The 15,502-nt window shown below is 42.5% G+C and overlaps 1 protein-coding gene across 1 annotated transcript in view; it reads left to right on the top strand.

The window, feature by feature from the left end:
- GPR176 (G protein-coupled receptor 176) overlaps positions 1–14,170 on the top strand; it is a 127,832-nt gene extending 113,662 nt beyond the window's left edge. The window contains exons 2-3 of the mRNA XM_040492258.1: positions 5,188–5,440; positions 10,872–14,170. Of these exons, the coding sequence (XP_040348192.1) occupies positions 5,188–5,440; positions 10,872–11,994 (1,376 nt within the window). The 3' untranslated portion in view covers positions 11,995–14,170. The remainder of the gene's footprint in view (positions 1–5,187; positions 5,441–10,871) is intronic.
- Positions 14,171–15,502: the final 1,332 nt, after the last annotated feature.

Here is a 15,502-nt window from a genome sequence, read left to right as displayed (position 1 = left end):
AGACAATAATTAAAAACTATGATAATCCAGGATAATCTCCCTATCTTAAGGTCAACTGAGCAGGAGCTTTAATTCCTCTTGGTCATGTAACCTAACATATTCATAAGTTGCAGGGATTAGGATATAGACATCTTTGGTGATGGGGCATTATTGTGCTTACCACACATACCACATGTAATTAGAATCCCAGAAAGAGAAGTGAGAGAGAATGGGCCAGAAGAAATATTGAAGAAATATTGACTGGCCAGGAATTTTCCAAAAATAATAAAAGGTATCAAATCCTAGATCCAAGAAGATTGGAGTGCCTGAACCAGGTGTATACAAACACACAAAGACACACACACAGACACACACACTCTCATACTTCTAGGCACATCATATTCAAACTGGTAAAAACCAAAAAGAAAGACAAAATCTTTAAAAAAAATTTTTTTTAATGTTTATTTATCTTTGAGACAGAGAGAGACAGATCATGAACGGGGGAGGGTCAGAGAGAGAGGGAGACACAGAATCTGAAGCAGGCTCCAGGCTCTGAGCTGTCAGCACAGAGCCCAATGCGGGGCTCGAACTCACAGACCGTGAGATCATGACCTGAGCTGGTCAGAAATTCAACTGACTGAGCCACCCAGGTGCCCCAGAGAAAGAGAAAACCTTGAAGGCAGTTGGAGAAAATGGACAGAATACACACAGAAGAACAGAGGTAAGATTTATGGCAGACATATTATCAGAAAATATGAAATCCAGAAGATAATAAAGTGACATCTGTCAAGTGCTAGAGGAAAACTTCATTCAACTCAGAAAATTATACCCAGCAAAAATGTCTTTCAAAAGTGAAGGAAGGGTGCCTGGGTAGCTCAGTTGGTCAAGTGACCAATTCTTGATCTGAGCTCAAGTCATGATCTCATGGTTCATGAGACTGAGTCCCACATCTGGCTCTGCGCTGATAGTGTGGAGCATGCTTGGGATTCTTTCTCCCTCTTCTCTCTGCCCCTTCCCCACTCATGCATGCATGCTCTTGCATGCATGCTCTCTCTCTCTCAAAAATAAATAAGTAAACATGAAAACATTTTTAAAAATGAAGGAAAGGGGCACCTGGGTGGCTCAGTTGGTTAAGTGACCAACCCTTAATTTTAGCTCAGGTCAGGTCATGATCTCATGATGGAGAGATTGAATCTCAAGTTGGGCTCTGTGCTGGGCATGGACCCTGCTTAAGATTCTCTCTCTCTCTCTCTCTCTCTCTCTCTCTCTCTCTCTCTCTGCCTCTCCCCATTCGCATGTGCATGCACACTCTCTCTCTCTTTCACAAAAATAAATGAAGGAAATTGGGGTGTCTGGGTGGCTCAGTCGGTTGAGTGTCCGACTTCAGCTCAGGTCATGATCTCACAGCTCGTGAGTTCGAGCCCCGCGTTGGTCTCTGTGCTGACAGCTCAGAGCCTGGAGCCTGCTTTGGATTCTGTGCCTCCCTCTCTCTCTACCCTAACCCACTCGCATTCTGTCTCTGTCTCTCTCAAAAATAAATAAACATTAAAAAAAATTAAAAAAAAATAAATGAAGGAAAAAGGGAGACATTCGGACAGACTGAGAGAATTAATTATTAGCAGACCTGCTCTACAAAAAATGTTAAGGGAAGTTTTTCAGGCATGAGGAATATGATAGCAGGCAGAAACTTGGAAATACACAAGGAAATGAAGATCTCACAAAGTGGTTTAAGTGAAGATAAATAAAAAAAACTTTTATGTCTCATTTTAAATTACTCTAAAAATTAATTGTTGAAAATAAAAATTTCAGCGATATATTTTGGGTTTATAATTTATATAAAAATATTGTATGACACTGGAAGTGCAAAGGTTAGTAGGAAGGAGTTAGGAATATACTGTTAGAAGATTGTTACACTACATGTGAAGCAGTATAATAGAATTTGAAAGTTAACTGTAATTAAACATGTAAATAGTACACATAGGGAAACCATTACAAAAAATTTTTTAAAGTATGTAAAAAGGCAATAGTGGTAATAGAATGGAATCTGAAAAGTATTCAATCCAACATCAGGAAGGTAAAGAGGAAAAAAGGAACAAAGAATGGATAGAACAAATAGTAAACAAGTAACAAGATGGCAGGTTTTACTCCAACCATATTAATATTTACATTAAATACAAATGATCTAAGCACATCAATTAAAAGAGCCAGATCAGTTAAAGAAGTAAGAGTCAACTATTTGCTACCTATAGGAAAGCCACTTTAAATAAAAATACAGACTAAAAGTCATTCCTATTATTATCTGGCATGTTAATTAAAAGCATTTACTAATAATTCATTTTACATAATTCTTTTAACCTAAGAGACTCTGTTCTTTGTTATTTTTTGGCTGCAAACTGAAGCTAAGAAGAAATTTAAAATTCCATTCTACACACAGTAGTTGTCTGTTTCGTTTCTTCTATTATGGAATAGTATTACTTCACTTGCTTAGATTTGCTCTTATATTACATGGTGTTTGCTGAGTATAAACATTCCTCTGTAGTCTTTCTAATCGTTGCTGATTCACTTTGGCCTCTCTCTTGGCTGTTTGTCTTCTTAGAATTTTTCTTATAATTTAACATTTGCCTCCACTTTTCATTTGCTTTTTTCAAGTTTCAGTTTTTAGAATATTCTGTGTGGTATGTTATTTTTTTGTAAAAGCATGACCATGAATTTTCTTGCTGCTGTGAGTCTGGGGAAGCTGAGTGTTTTTAAAGAGCAATTTGTTTTCTCAGGAAGATTCCCAAAGGCACATTATTTTCCAAGTCACTTTTGGAATACTTTATTTTGGTAATTAGTCTCTTTAACACACAAGGATTATTAGTTTCAAAGATGCCAAGCCTGTGAACCAGTTAAAAAGGACAGCCATTGTCAAAAAATTTTAGAGGCAAAATTTAGTTTGCAAAATATTTCCTGGTTAGTTCCTCAAGGTCTGTCAAGTACTGTCTGTGAGTAGTAGTTAATTGACATGTCTGTGTCTTCAACATCAATTATTTTTAAGTAGGAAGTCTACCAGGTAAAGAGGAATCTTTATTTATATTTTAGATTGGGAGGAATGATAGAGCAACAGTACTCCCAGGGACAGTAGGTTTGTCCAAATGGTTTTGAGGGTTGTGAGTGTGTACCTTGTTGCTGTGCCCATAGCCTGGGCTTTGAATATTGTCATGGAATCTAGTATTAGAATATATAATGAGAATATATCAGGAGAAGTAATGGGTACAGAACTTGAATTATTTCCAAGGGGGATTAGGTGATTTATTTTATTTATTAAAAAATTTTTGTTTAATGTTTGTTTATTTTTGAAAGAGAGAGAGTATGAGCTGGGAATGGGCAGAGAGAGAGGACACAGAATGCGAAGCAGGCTCCAGCCTGAGCTGTCAGCACAGAGCCCGACATGGGGCTCGAGCCCATGAACCGGGAGATCTGAGCCAGAGTCGGTTGTTCAACTGACTGAGCCACCCAGGCGCCCCGGATTAGGTGATTTAGAACATGATCTCTAAAATAAAAAGTATCTCAAGGTTGAATAGTGTGTTATGTAAAACGTATACTTGTCCATAGTATGCCTTACGAAGCTAAAAAGAATCTAAAGTGCTAATAGGATGAAATGACCAAATATATAATTATCTTACTTTGTTGTGTGTTTATTTGTGTGTCTGCATATGTATGTGTATGCTCATGTGCTTGTAAGTGTGAGTGAGAATGTGAGAGAGAGTGTATATGTACACACATTTTCTTATGTGTGGTCAATTAGGCATTGAGTGTGGGTGCTCCTTTCCCAATATTGTGGTCTGATTCAAGTTCTTAGAACCAAATAATTCAGTTTTTTTTTTTTTATTTTTTTTTCAACGTTTATTTATGTATTTTTGGGACAGAGAGAAACAGCATGAACGGGGGAGGGGCAGAGAGAGAAGGAGACACAGCATTGGAAACAGGCTCCAGGCTCCGAGCCATCAGCCCAGAGCCCGACGCGGGGCTCGAACTCACGGACCGCGAGATCGTGACCTGGCTGAAGTCGGACGCTCAACCGACTGCGCCACCCAGGCGCCCCAATAATTCAGTTTTTAAGTGAGGAGAGAGGTAGCTGAGAAAATGAGAGACGTGGGAGGGTAGGAGAAAACCAGGAGAGTATAGGCCTGTGGAAGCCGCAATAGGGAAGTGCTCAAAGATGTGTCATTGCTGCTGGAGGTCTAGAACAGTACAAACCTGTATGGTAGCCTCAAGTTGCTATCGAGGACTTGAGATGCGACTAGTGCAAATTGAAATGTGTTGTAAGCGTAAAATAAAATGTACACCATGGGCACCTAAAATGAATATGATATCATAGGGCAATTATGTTTCAGTTTAAAAAATGCACACCCGGCATGCCTGGCTTACTCAGTCGGTTAAGTATCCAGCCCTTGTTTTCAGCTCAGGTCCTGATCTTATGGTCGGTGCCCCATACTGGATTCTGCTTTGACAGCGCAAAGCTTACTTGGGATTCTTTCTCTCCCTCTTCTCTCCCCAGTTTGCTCGCTCTCTCTCTCTCTCTCTCTCTCTCTCTCAAAAAATAAATAAATAAATAAACACTGAAAAAGTGCATACCAAATTTCAGAAACAGGTACAAAATCAAGAATGAAAAATATTTCACCAGTACTTTTGAAAGTAATGATTACATGTTGAAATGATAATGTTTGGGATACTGGGTTCAATAAAGTATAATCTTAAAATGTCACCTACTTCTTTTTATTTTTGAAAAATATGGCCACTAGAAGTTTTTAATGGCACGTATGGCTTGCGTCCTATTTGTCTTGCAGAGTTTGGCAACATGGAGGTTGTTCGCAAACTTGGTAAAAGTAGGCTGCCTGAGATTAAGTAATGTGTAGCAAATTCTTTATACTCAGATGAGACCGAATCATTACCTTATACTGTTAAGTCTAAAGTTAAATAACAAAACTTACCACTAACATTTCTCCTAGACTTTTTGGTGTGTACCTAAGTGATTTAATAATTTTACGCACATTGACAATGTAATATGTAAGTATTTAAATGATTCTTTGAAATAAACTCTCAAATGGCTTTTCAATCTTTTTTTTAACTGGTTTCTTTTTTTCCTTTTTTGTCTTCTTTCTTTTTATTTAATTTATTATTTTTAATTTAAAAAACTTTTTTTTTTTTTTTTGCATATCTGGCCAGGAAACTTCATGGTGTTATGGTCAACTTGCCGCACAACCGTGTTCAAATCTGTCACCAACAGGTTCATTAAAAACCTGGCCTGCTCTGGGATTTGTGCCAGCCTGGTGTGTGTGCCTTTTGACATCATCCTTAGCACTAGTCCTCACTGTTGCTGGTGGATCTACACCATGCTCTTCTGCAAGGTCGTCAAATTTTTGCACAAAGTCTTCTGCTCCGTGACTATCCTCAGCTTCCCTGCCATTGCCTTGGACAGGTAAGATCAGGTAGCCAGGGGTTCACATTTTTTTTTTCCCAAGTGCATGGAAATATTAGCATCACAAAGCAAAATGGCAAATAGTTGGTGTTGCACACTTTGCTTTGTAGTCTGCTTGGGGTCAAGTGAAAGAGAATGAACATTTGAAACAGATGACTCACAAAAGTCATGTTGATTTCACGGCAGCTACAGAAAATAAGACGTTTAGAGAAGATGTGGCATTTGTGGGGGATACATCATGAAGTTGCTGGGGCAGACTGGATCATGATGTTGCTTCAGCTTGGTTGGAATTGGTGGCATTGGTGCTGCAATTTGTAGTAGATTGCGCACCTGATTGATAACTCTGCAATTAGTGCTTTTTGATGTAGGATGAAAATGTTTCTGGAAGAAAAAGGGAACAGTCCAGTGGTTATTTAACAAATGACTATATAACCAGTTGGAGTTGGCAAGACAATGGCAGAATTCTTCCGGAGGATTTATTTCCAAGCCTTTATACTGTGGTGGTGGTTGTTTTCTCTTCCCATCCTCTTTGTAAGGGTGTTCATTTGGAAATGAATCATATTTTAGCTACTGCCATCATACATAATTTGATCAAATTCATCAGGGTCAAGTGTGAAGATTTCAGTAATCAACAGCTTCCTGTCTTCTCTTTTTGTTGATAGCACTTAGTGAAGACCATTTCAGATAATAATACATTTTAGAGAATAGAACTAAACAAGCAGACAAAAGCTGGAAAGCATTTTGCATCCATGAGTACTTTCGATTTCAAGATTTACAGAGAGGAAAAGTTCCTGAGGGGAAGTGTTGGCTCTCTGGCTTTATCCCCATTGATAAATTTAACTACATTTTGGATGAATTTGGAATTTTTAAACTCATTGTCCGTTCAAAACACACTTAATTCCTTAATGATCTACGAGGGCATGGATTACAGAACCAATCTGTGGAGTCACTTCAGCCTCAGACCTGGAATTCTGGTTGAATCAACTGCCCAGGGTCATCTGCATGGAAGGACACAGAGTCACACAAAGTCCCCAGTGTACTAAGAGGAGTCATTGACTTTGCGGGTAAGAGAGAGGGCTCTGGAGCCTTAAGTTAGCTTTAAGTCCTATGCACACTGCTTTTTTGCTGGGTTGCTTTGGGCAAAGTGGCTTAACCTTTCTGAGCCTAAGGTTCCTCAGTAGTAAGAAAAGTTAAGTGAATTATTTATGGCTTGTGCTTGGAAAGGCTGCACCAATATTTGTTTATCTTGAGGTTTCCCTTTTGATTGGCACAGCTTTCCTTAGATATATTGTCTGCAATTATTTTACCGTCAGATCTTGCTAGGAGCCACTCTAGCTCTTTGGGAGTTTGTCACTAGAATTTCACCATCTACAGGGTCAGCAGAAGCAGGTGACAAAGCCAAATGTCACAGGCCAGGGTCTTTTGTGTCTGCATTCCTGTTCATAGGGGTCAGTAACCCAGCAGATGCAGCTAATTGTTACTTTGTGGGTATCTAGACTCCGTAGGCAGGACTTTCTATTTTCTTAGAAGAGAAATCAGAAATCTGGAGTTTTACCATTTTTATTTTTTTTTAAGATTTTATTTTTTAAATGACCTCTACACCCAACGTAGGGCCTGAACTCATGACCCTGAGGTCAAGAGTGGCATGCCTTACCAGCTGAATCCGCCAGGTGCCCTGAGTTTTACTATTTTTAAATGTTGGCAACTAATTTTCATTCGAAAAAGATTATGTGCGTCACTCAATCCCTTCAGCAAGCTGAACGTGCCCCATGTCATGCCATTTTGCCGTGCGTGTCTCTTCCATGCTCAGCAAGATGTCTCTGAATATCTGGAAAGTGCCATCGCACAGCCCTGGAATCGAACAAGGTAAGGTTGGAGTGAAAAGTCCACTTACACCCGGGTGGATGCCCTAATGCATTTTGTGTTTTAACTATTCCATGTTCACAGCAGGGGTCCTTCCCACACTCCTTCTGCCACCTGCTTGGTGAGGTCTTCCATCTTCCGTCTGCGAGATGGGCTTTTCTTTCTTTCTTTTTTTTTTTTTTTTTAACCTTTATTTATTTTTGAGACAGAGAGAGACAGAGGATGAACAGGGGAGGGTCAGAGAGAGAGGGAGACACAGAATCCGAAACAGGCTCCAGGCTCTGCGCGGTCAGCACAGAGCCCGACGCGGGGCTCGAACTCACGGAGCGCGAGATCGTGACCTGAGCCGAAGTCGGCCGCCCAACCGGCTGAGCCACCCAGGTGCCCTGGGCTTTTCTTTCTTGAAAGTGTTCTTCAACCGTTTTGTGGAGATACTATTTACATGTCATAAAATTCACCCATTTTAAGTGTACAAGTTAATGAATCTTCGTATTTTTACAGAGAGGTGCAGCCATCACCGCAACTGACATTTAGAACATTTCCATGACCCTAAAAAGAAACCTCCTGCTCGCTTACAGTCACTTCCCTTTCCCACCTATGGACCAAGGCAACCACTGACCTACCTTCCGTCTCTATTTGTTGCTTTTGTGGACATATCTTATTGTGGAGTCATTCGACTTGTTGTTTTGTGTCGAGCTTCCTTCACTCAGCTTAATGTTTTCAGGGTTCATCCATGCAGTAGCTTTACAGCTTCGTCCCTTTTATCCCCAGTTCTGTTGAGATATAATTGATGTATAGCAATGTAGAAGTTCAAGATATACAGCAGAATGACTGGGTTTACGTATGTTGTGAAATGATTGCCAGAGTAAGTTTAGTTAACATCCATTGTCTTGTACAGAAACTCCCCGACCCCCCAAAAAAGAAAAGAAAAAAATGTGGTGTTTTTCCTTGCAAGGAGAACTCTCAGAATCTACTCTTAAAATTTTGCTCCATTCTTTTTTTTTTTTTTTAATTGTTGAATAAATATTCCCTTGCATGGATATGCCATGTTTTGTTCACCCATTTACTAGTTGACAGGCATCTGGGTCGTTTCCACTTTCTGGCTATTGTGCATCATGCTGCTATGAGCCCTGGAAGATTTTTACAATAGGATGCAGTAAGAGTGTGAACACAGGATTCTGAACATGTTGCCATCGTGCCTAGAAGCTATGCAGTAATCCCCGAGGGTTGGTTCTGGGCCCTCAGTGTTAGACAGGAAAATATGTAAACAATAAGAAATCCTTATTCTGTTTTCAGCCAAAAATCTATTGTATTTTTGCTATGATTTAAAAAAACAAAAGTACATAAGTCGTTTTAGTAGGAAAAAAAAAGACTGGTAAAAAAAATCCTATTTTATTGTACAGAGAAACAGATTACTGTCAAGTGTAAGTAGGGCGTGCATGAAGATGAAGGGAAGACAATCCTTTCTCTCACTTCTTTCTCAGATATTTGTGTCATGGCCCTGAGTCAGCAAGTTAGTTGGGAGGCCACTTCCTACATCATCTTCTAGTGATGTAAACATTAACAAAATGATTTATAGCGAGCCCGTGTGCTTTTCTAATACACAGTGGGAGCCTGGTCTTGTTACCTGTCAGTTGCTAAATGGGAATGTGTTCATGTGTGGGCACAACACCTTTACAGTGGACTGATGAGTTGTGATTAGAAATGTATGCATACTCAGAGAAAGACGTTGAGGGCATGTATAACTCTTTGTTATGTAATTCTTTCCCTCCCAGAAAGAGATCTAGAACACATTTCACCACATTCCATCCATGCCTGATCATCCATGGTCATGTGCTTACATCGTATCTCCCTCAGCCTGGAACATTCTCCCCCCAGCCTGTCCCCTGCCAGACTCCACCACGGTGCCACCTTCTGTTGACATTTTCCCAGGTGCTCCTTTTCCGGTACCTCCTTTGTGCACACCTCTAGAAGAGCCATCATCTCCTGTCATAATTGCTCATCTGCATGCCTTTTTTCCGCATGGAGTTTAGGGATGTTCCTGTGTGTCTTTTCATCTTTGTAACCCAGTGCCTGGTGCAGTACCTGGCATATAGGTGGTGCTCAGAGATCCTTGTGGCAGGGAGGCACGCATGCTTATCTGACCCCATAGGTGATGAATGTTAATAGAGGTGGAAGGTCGACTCCAGCTTTAGCTGACCACAGAGACCTATGCTCACCATAGGTCTGATGGCTGGTGGCAGCCCTTTCATGACAGATATGGTTCTTAGGGTCTGAAGAATTACTCAGTTTCCCTAAATCGTTGGTGATATTGAAACAAAGTGCTTTTGCAGTTCTGATCACGTTGAAGCTTGAAGGAAGAAAGGGCTGATCTGATTTTAACAAAAATCTAATCGTGCAGGCATTTTAGACGTAATTGTTCTTAGGGTCACTGAGTGATTATCATGGGAACAATGGCTATTGAGCAGGAATAATTTTTGTCAGTTGAATTGATTTTGTGCAAGGACCTTGTCAGAGTCCGTCCTTCACATGGGGCTCATCTGCCCTGGGCGGCTTGTAAATGCTAATGATATCCATGCGTGCACTGTGGCCCAAGGCTGCTTTGGATATGTCTGTACACAAATTTCTTTCTCTTAGTGGCTTTGAAAATTGCACTTACGCTCTTCTAGCCCTTGTAAAATTTTTTTTACAAGTTACCCTTTACCGTTAAATTGAAAAAATAGATGTCTTTACGTAGAGGGGAGACATCCTTTATATTGAAGGCACTCTTTGGGATCTAATGCTAGTGGCAATATTTATAACTAGCTATGAAATGAAATGATTTACTTGTTTTCCTTATAGTCTTGAGAGTCCTATATGACAGGGCTCTTCTCTGCTCATTTTTTGAAAAGGTACTTTTTTTGGCCTAGTGTACTTCTATTATGTGGGAAAGTCCTCAAAACTTAAGGTCTAACTTTCTTTTTTTTTTTAATGTTTTTTTAATCTTTATTTATTTTTGGGAGAGAGAGAGAGAGAATGTGAGCAAAGCAGAAACAGAGAGAGAGAGGACACAGAATCCAAAGCAGGCTCCAGGCTCTGAGCTGTCGGCACAGAACCTGACCTGGGGCTAGAACCCACGAACCCCAAGATCATGACCTGATCTGAAGTCGGACGCTCAACCGACTGAGCCACACAGGCGCCCCAACCTTTTTTTTTTTTTAACTTTAAAAAAAAAATGTTTCTAAATTTATTTTTGAGAGAGAGAGTGTGAGCAGGGGAGGGGCAGAGAGAGAGGGGGACAGAGGATCCAATGCAGGCTCCAGGCTGAGAGCAGGGAGCCCGATGTGTTACTTGAACTCACGAACCGTGAGATCGTGACCCGAGCAGAAGCAGGAGGGTTAACCAACTGAGTCACCCAGGTGCCCCAAGGTCTGACTTCCTAATTCCTCCAGTGGTCCCGTGTATCTTAGGCAGGATAAAAGAACTTGACTCATTTTTCCCCCCTCTCGCCTACTTTTGGTGATGTAGATTCCCCGAATGTAAACAGTATCTTCTCCCGTGAAATGAATTTTGCTTGCGCATTTTGCAGGTACTACTCAGTTCTTTATCCGCTGGAGAGAAAGATATCTGACGCCAAGTCCCGTGAACTGGTGATGTACATCTGGGCCCATGCCGTGGTGGCCAGCATTCCTGTGTTCGCAGTGACCAATGTGGCCGACATCTATGCCATGTCCACCTGCACTGAAGTCTGGAGCAACTCGTTGGGCCACCTGGTCTACGTGCTGATCTATAACATCACTACCGTCATCGTGCCCGTGGCTGTGGTCTTCCTCTTCTTGATACTGATCCGACGGGCCCTGAGCGCTAGCCAGAAGAAGAAGGTCATCATAGCAGCTCTCCGGACCCCACAGAACACCATCTCTATCCCCTATGCCTCCCAGCGGGAGGCAGAGCTGCACGCCACCCTGCTCTCCATGGTGATGGTCTTCATCTTATGCAGTGTGCCCTACGCCACCCTGGTTGTCTACCAGACTGTGCTCAACGTCCCCGACACGTCTGTCTTCTTGCTGCTCACTGCCATTTGGCTGCCCAAAGTCTCTCTGCTGGCGAACCCTGTGCTCTTTCTTACTGTGAACAAATCCGTCCGCAAGTGCTTGGTAGGCACGTTGATACAGCTGCATCACCGGTACAGTCGCCGTAATGTGGTGGGCGCAGCTGGTGGGGTGGCTGACGCCAGCCTGGAGCCCAGCCTGCGTTCGGGCAGCCAGCTCCTGGAGATGTTCCACATTGGGCAGCAGCAGATCTTTAAGCCCACGGAGGATGAGGAAGAGAGTGAAGCCAAGTACACTGGCTCAGCCGACCTCCAGGCCAAGGAGATACTTAGCACCTGCCTGGAGGGAGAGGGGGAGCCCCAGTCTGCGCCTCCTAGGCCGCTCCTGGGCGCGGCGGACTCTCTATCCCAGGTGGCGCCAGCGGCCCCCGCAGAACCTGAAACATTGCCCGACAAGTATTCTCTGCAGTTTGGCTTTGGGCCTTTCGAGTTGCCTCCCCAGTGGCTCTCGGAGACCCGAAACAGCAAGAAGCGGCTGCTTCCCCCCTTGGGTAACACCCCAGAGGAGCTTATTCAGACAAAGATGCCCAAGGTAGGCAGGGTGGAGCGGAAGATGAGCAGAAACAATAAAGTGAGCATTTTCCCGAAGGTGGATTCCTAGTAAGGGTTGTAAATCCCTGGAAGCAGCAGGGAGCTCCCGCACCCCTGCCCTCCCTTCACTCTGGCCGGCCCTGCGATTTGTGTGATCTCATTGCAGCCAACTACGGGTTGACTCCTCCTGTGTGGGCCAAATGCTTTTGGAATGAGAGGGAAACCTATACAAAATCAATTGTCCTCTTTATTGAGGGAGTATATATATTTATCTCAGTGATGTGTGTCCTTGGTATAAAGTTGGCGTTCCTCTCTGTGGAGACAAAAGCTGGATGGTGTGGAAAGGGCCTTGCTTGGAGTGGGCCCTCCATGTGCATTTTCTGAGGACCCAGCAGAAATATAGGGAGAGAAGAACATCCGTGAGCTCAAAGGGAGTAGGGGCCTTCTGTGGGAAGCCCAAGATAATTATGGAGGGGTGTGGCCACAAAGAAAATGCCCATTTGATTCACTCAACTATGACAAGTATTAAAAATGTTTAATATTGATCTGTATCTTCAGGGGAGATAGGGACTTGGCATTTGACACCTGATACCTTTTCTCTAGAAGGCCTGATCTTTATGACTCAGTTTCTCCTGAAGCCCTTCGTCTCTTTCACTGGGCTGTAGACAAGGAATGGCTGTCCCACCCCCATCTGACAGACATGGCAACCGCTGTGCCAGGGGGTGAGCAAGGAGATACTCTCTTGATTATCTTGACATTCTTCTAACATCACTGAAGCCTCAGAAAATTATGTCTGCAGTGTTGGTTGGAAAACATTACAAGCACTTTGCCAGGTCTTGCCCCATTAAATTGCATTTTTCAACCAAGGGGAGAGAAGCTAAGAGGTAGAGAAGAAAGACAGAAATGTCCGTACCCTGTAGTCTTCTCTCTTCCGATGTTGATCTCGGGTGAAAGGGGCTATGTCGCAATCAGTAGAAGTGAAGTGCATTGAAAAAGATGATCTTGTGCAAACTTTCGAGATTCAGAGGTAATTTAAAAATGCAGAGTTAGTATAAACTGGATCCTCTGGAAACATCAAGCTAAAAATACTTGATTAGGAAAAGGGGATTCTGCCCCAAAGAGGGAGAGAAGTCTGACAAAGATGGCTTCCTTCTGATGAGGACTCCAGAACCCAGGTGTGGCCAGTCTCGTCTTCAGTCTCTTTGCACAACTATGGTTCTCCCTGCGTTGTGGACACAAAAGAGGAACGGGACAGGGAGAAAGATTTAATCATTTTAAATGCCAAGGCAGCACCTAGCCCAGGTGAGCTCTTCACTTCCTCTTTTCCGGCAAAGTTTTAGCAGGAGTCCAAGGGCATAGAGGAGGAGGAGGACAGTGTCCTCAACAGGTCAGCTTCCTGGGGGCTCTTATAAGCAATTCAAGTCCGTTTTGGGGTAGATTCACCACGCTGAATTCCAACCACAGGTGACACTCTACTTTTAATGAGGGCAAATCAAGTGCCAGCTCCACTGTTCTCTCTAGGACATTTTGTTCTTGTTAATAGTATGTGGGGAGGACCATCCAGTGCCTTGAGCAAGCTTGAGTGAAAGTAGGCATTCTCACTGGCAACCTTCCTTCCGATTCCAAGGGCAGTGGTCCTCACGGAACCCCTCCTTTAACCACACGGGCCCCCTGGCCCTCGGCGGAAGCTCAGACTATGTGTGGGGAGTTTCTTGTGATGTCTGGTGTGGTGTGGTGTCTTGTGATTCCAGAGTATGAACCCAAAGTCCCTTCCTCGGAAGAGGGAAATCCTCCCTCTTTGTGTTTTGTCTCCTTGCAGTGTCGTGCGCTCTTAGCACAAACAGGGGACTGCTACATCCTCTCCGTGTGCCCCCTGCCCCCAGCCCTTTGCATGCCATCTATAGCTTCGTGCCCTGGTAGTTAATGGTGGCCCTTCAAGCTTATCATTCAAAATCTTCCCAATCGTTACAATTTCCACCAAGGAGAAACGTAATCTGTCAGAAAATTGTGTCTACTTTGGAAGAATTGTCAAACGTAGCCACTTTGGTGTTGTTCTGATAATATATATGTACAACTAATGCATTCGGGTGAGGCACAATTGGGTAGTTCTTTCTTATGTATGTTTGAAGCAGATGGTTGACTTCTAGCAGGTCATTGCCAGGTATATTTCTATAGTCTTTGAAGAATTACATTTTAATAAAAAACTGAAAAGTCGTTTCTGAACTCAAAAAAAGTTTAATGAGCTATTTTTTTTTTTGTTTCTTCTTTTCACTCTCAAGTGGGCATATTAATGTAAACCATGAATGTTGAGTTAATCAAAATTACCGTGATAGTGGGAAGGTAGAGGAGAAGTAGACGGGATGATTGTAGGAGACAGCAATCCTCATCTACCCTGACAAGAGGCAAATTATGTCCAAAATGGGTAGTGCAGAAGAGAGTAGAATATACATATTTAGAAATAACGGAGATGTGTGACTGTCCAACAGCTATAAAATTATGGCAGGTCCTGGTCTCTGGGACTCCTTTGTTTGTTTTAAGCCTTTTTGTTATGTTTTAAAACATTCTACATATCTAGATAAAAATACAAATCGATTTGGGGCGCCTGGGTGGCGCAGTCGGTTGAGCGTCCGACTTCAGCCAGGTCACGATCTCGCGGTCCGCGAGTTCGAGCCCCGCGTCGGGCTCTGGGCTGATGGCTCAGAGCCTGGAGCCTGTTTCCGATTCTGTGTCTCCCTCTCTCTCTGCCCCTCGCCCGTTCATGCTCTGTCTCTCTCTGTCCCAAAAATAAATAAACGTTGGAAAAAAAAATTAAAAAAAAAAATACAAATCAACTTTTAAAAACTTCCAGATTTTGCAGCGTACCATCAGACTGAACAAAAGAAAAGAGAAGAAACCATACGCATCATTAAAGGGATTTGAGAAAAATAGGCCATTTAGGTTTTCAGAGTCAGAGTAGCCAATGGCTCTCGGCTGGTATGCTCAAATAACGCTCAGAGAATTCCTTTGGTTCGGCTCTAGGCACTAGGCAATTATAGGGTGTTCTCAATTCTATTTCCCCCCCGTGCCCATATTTCCTCAGTAACTAGGAGAACTATTTCTTCTTTCCTTTTTGGGGGTGTATTTATTACAGTGCATTAAAGAATTATTGCTATTTTTTAAGAGCAAGTTTAAGTAATGCTAGTTTGCTTCAGAAATTTAGAGCCCACTTAATATTTTAGATTTATACAAAAATATCAAGTTTAATGAATTAAACTATTCCGGAGTTTGTTTACTTATTTATAATTGATGTCTACATCTACTTAAGAAAATATCTAAAGTGGGGCTAAGGTGTCAGCACTGAGCCTGGGTGGCTCAGTCGGTTAAGCGCCCGACTTTGGCTCTGGTCATGATCTCACGGTTCATGAGTTCGAGCCCTGTGTTGGGCTCTGGTGCTGACAGCTCAGAGCCTGGGGCCTGCTTCAGATTCTGTGTCTCCCTCTCTCTCTGCCTCTCCTCCGTTCATGCTCTTTCTCTCTCAAAAATAAATAAACGTTGAAAAAAATAATATCTAAGGTGAACATAATGTAAGTACCTTTGCA

The sequence above is a fragment of the Herpailurus yagouaroundi genome, unplaced genomic scaffold (assembly GCF_014898765.1).
Source record: "Herpailurus yagouaroundi ecotype Mexico unplaced genomic scaffold, PumYag 184, whole genome shotgun sequence".
Taxonomy (NCBI): domain Eukaryota; kingdom Metazoa; phylum Chordata; class Mammalia; order Carnivora; family Felidae; genus Herpailurus; species Herpailurus yagouaroundi.
This window is presented reverse-complemented; position numbering and strand designations above follow the sequence as displayed.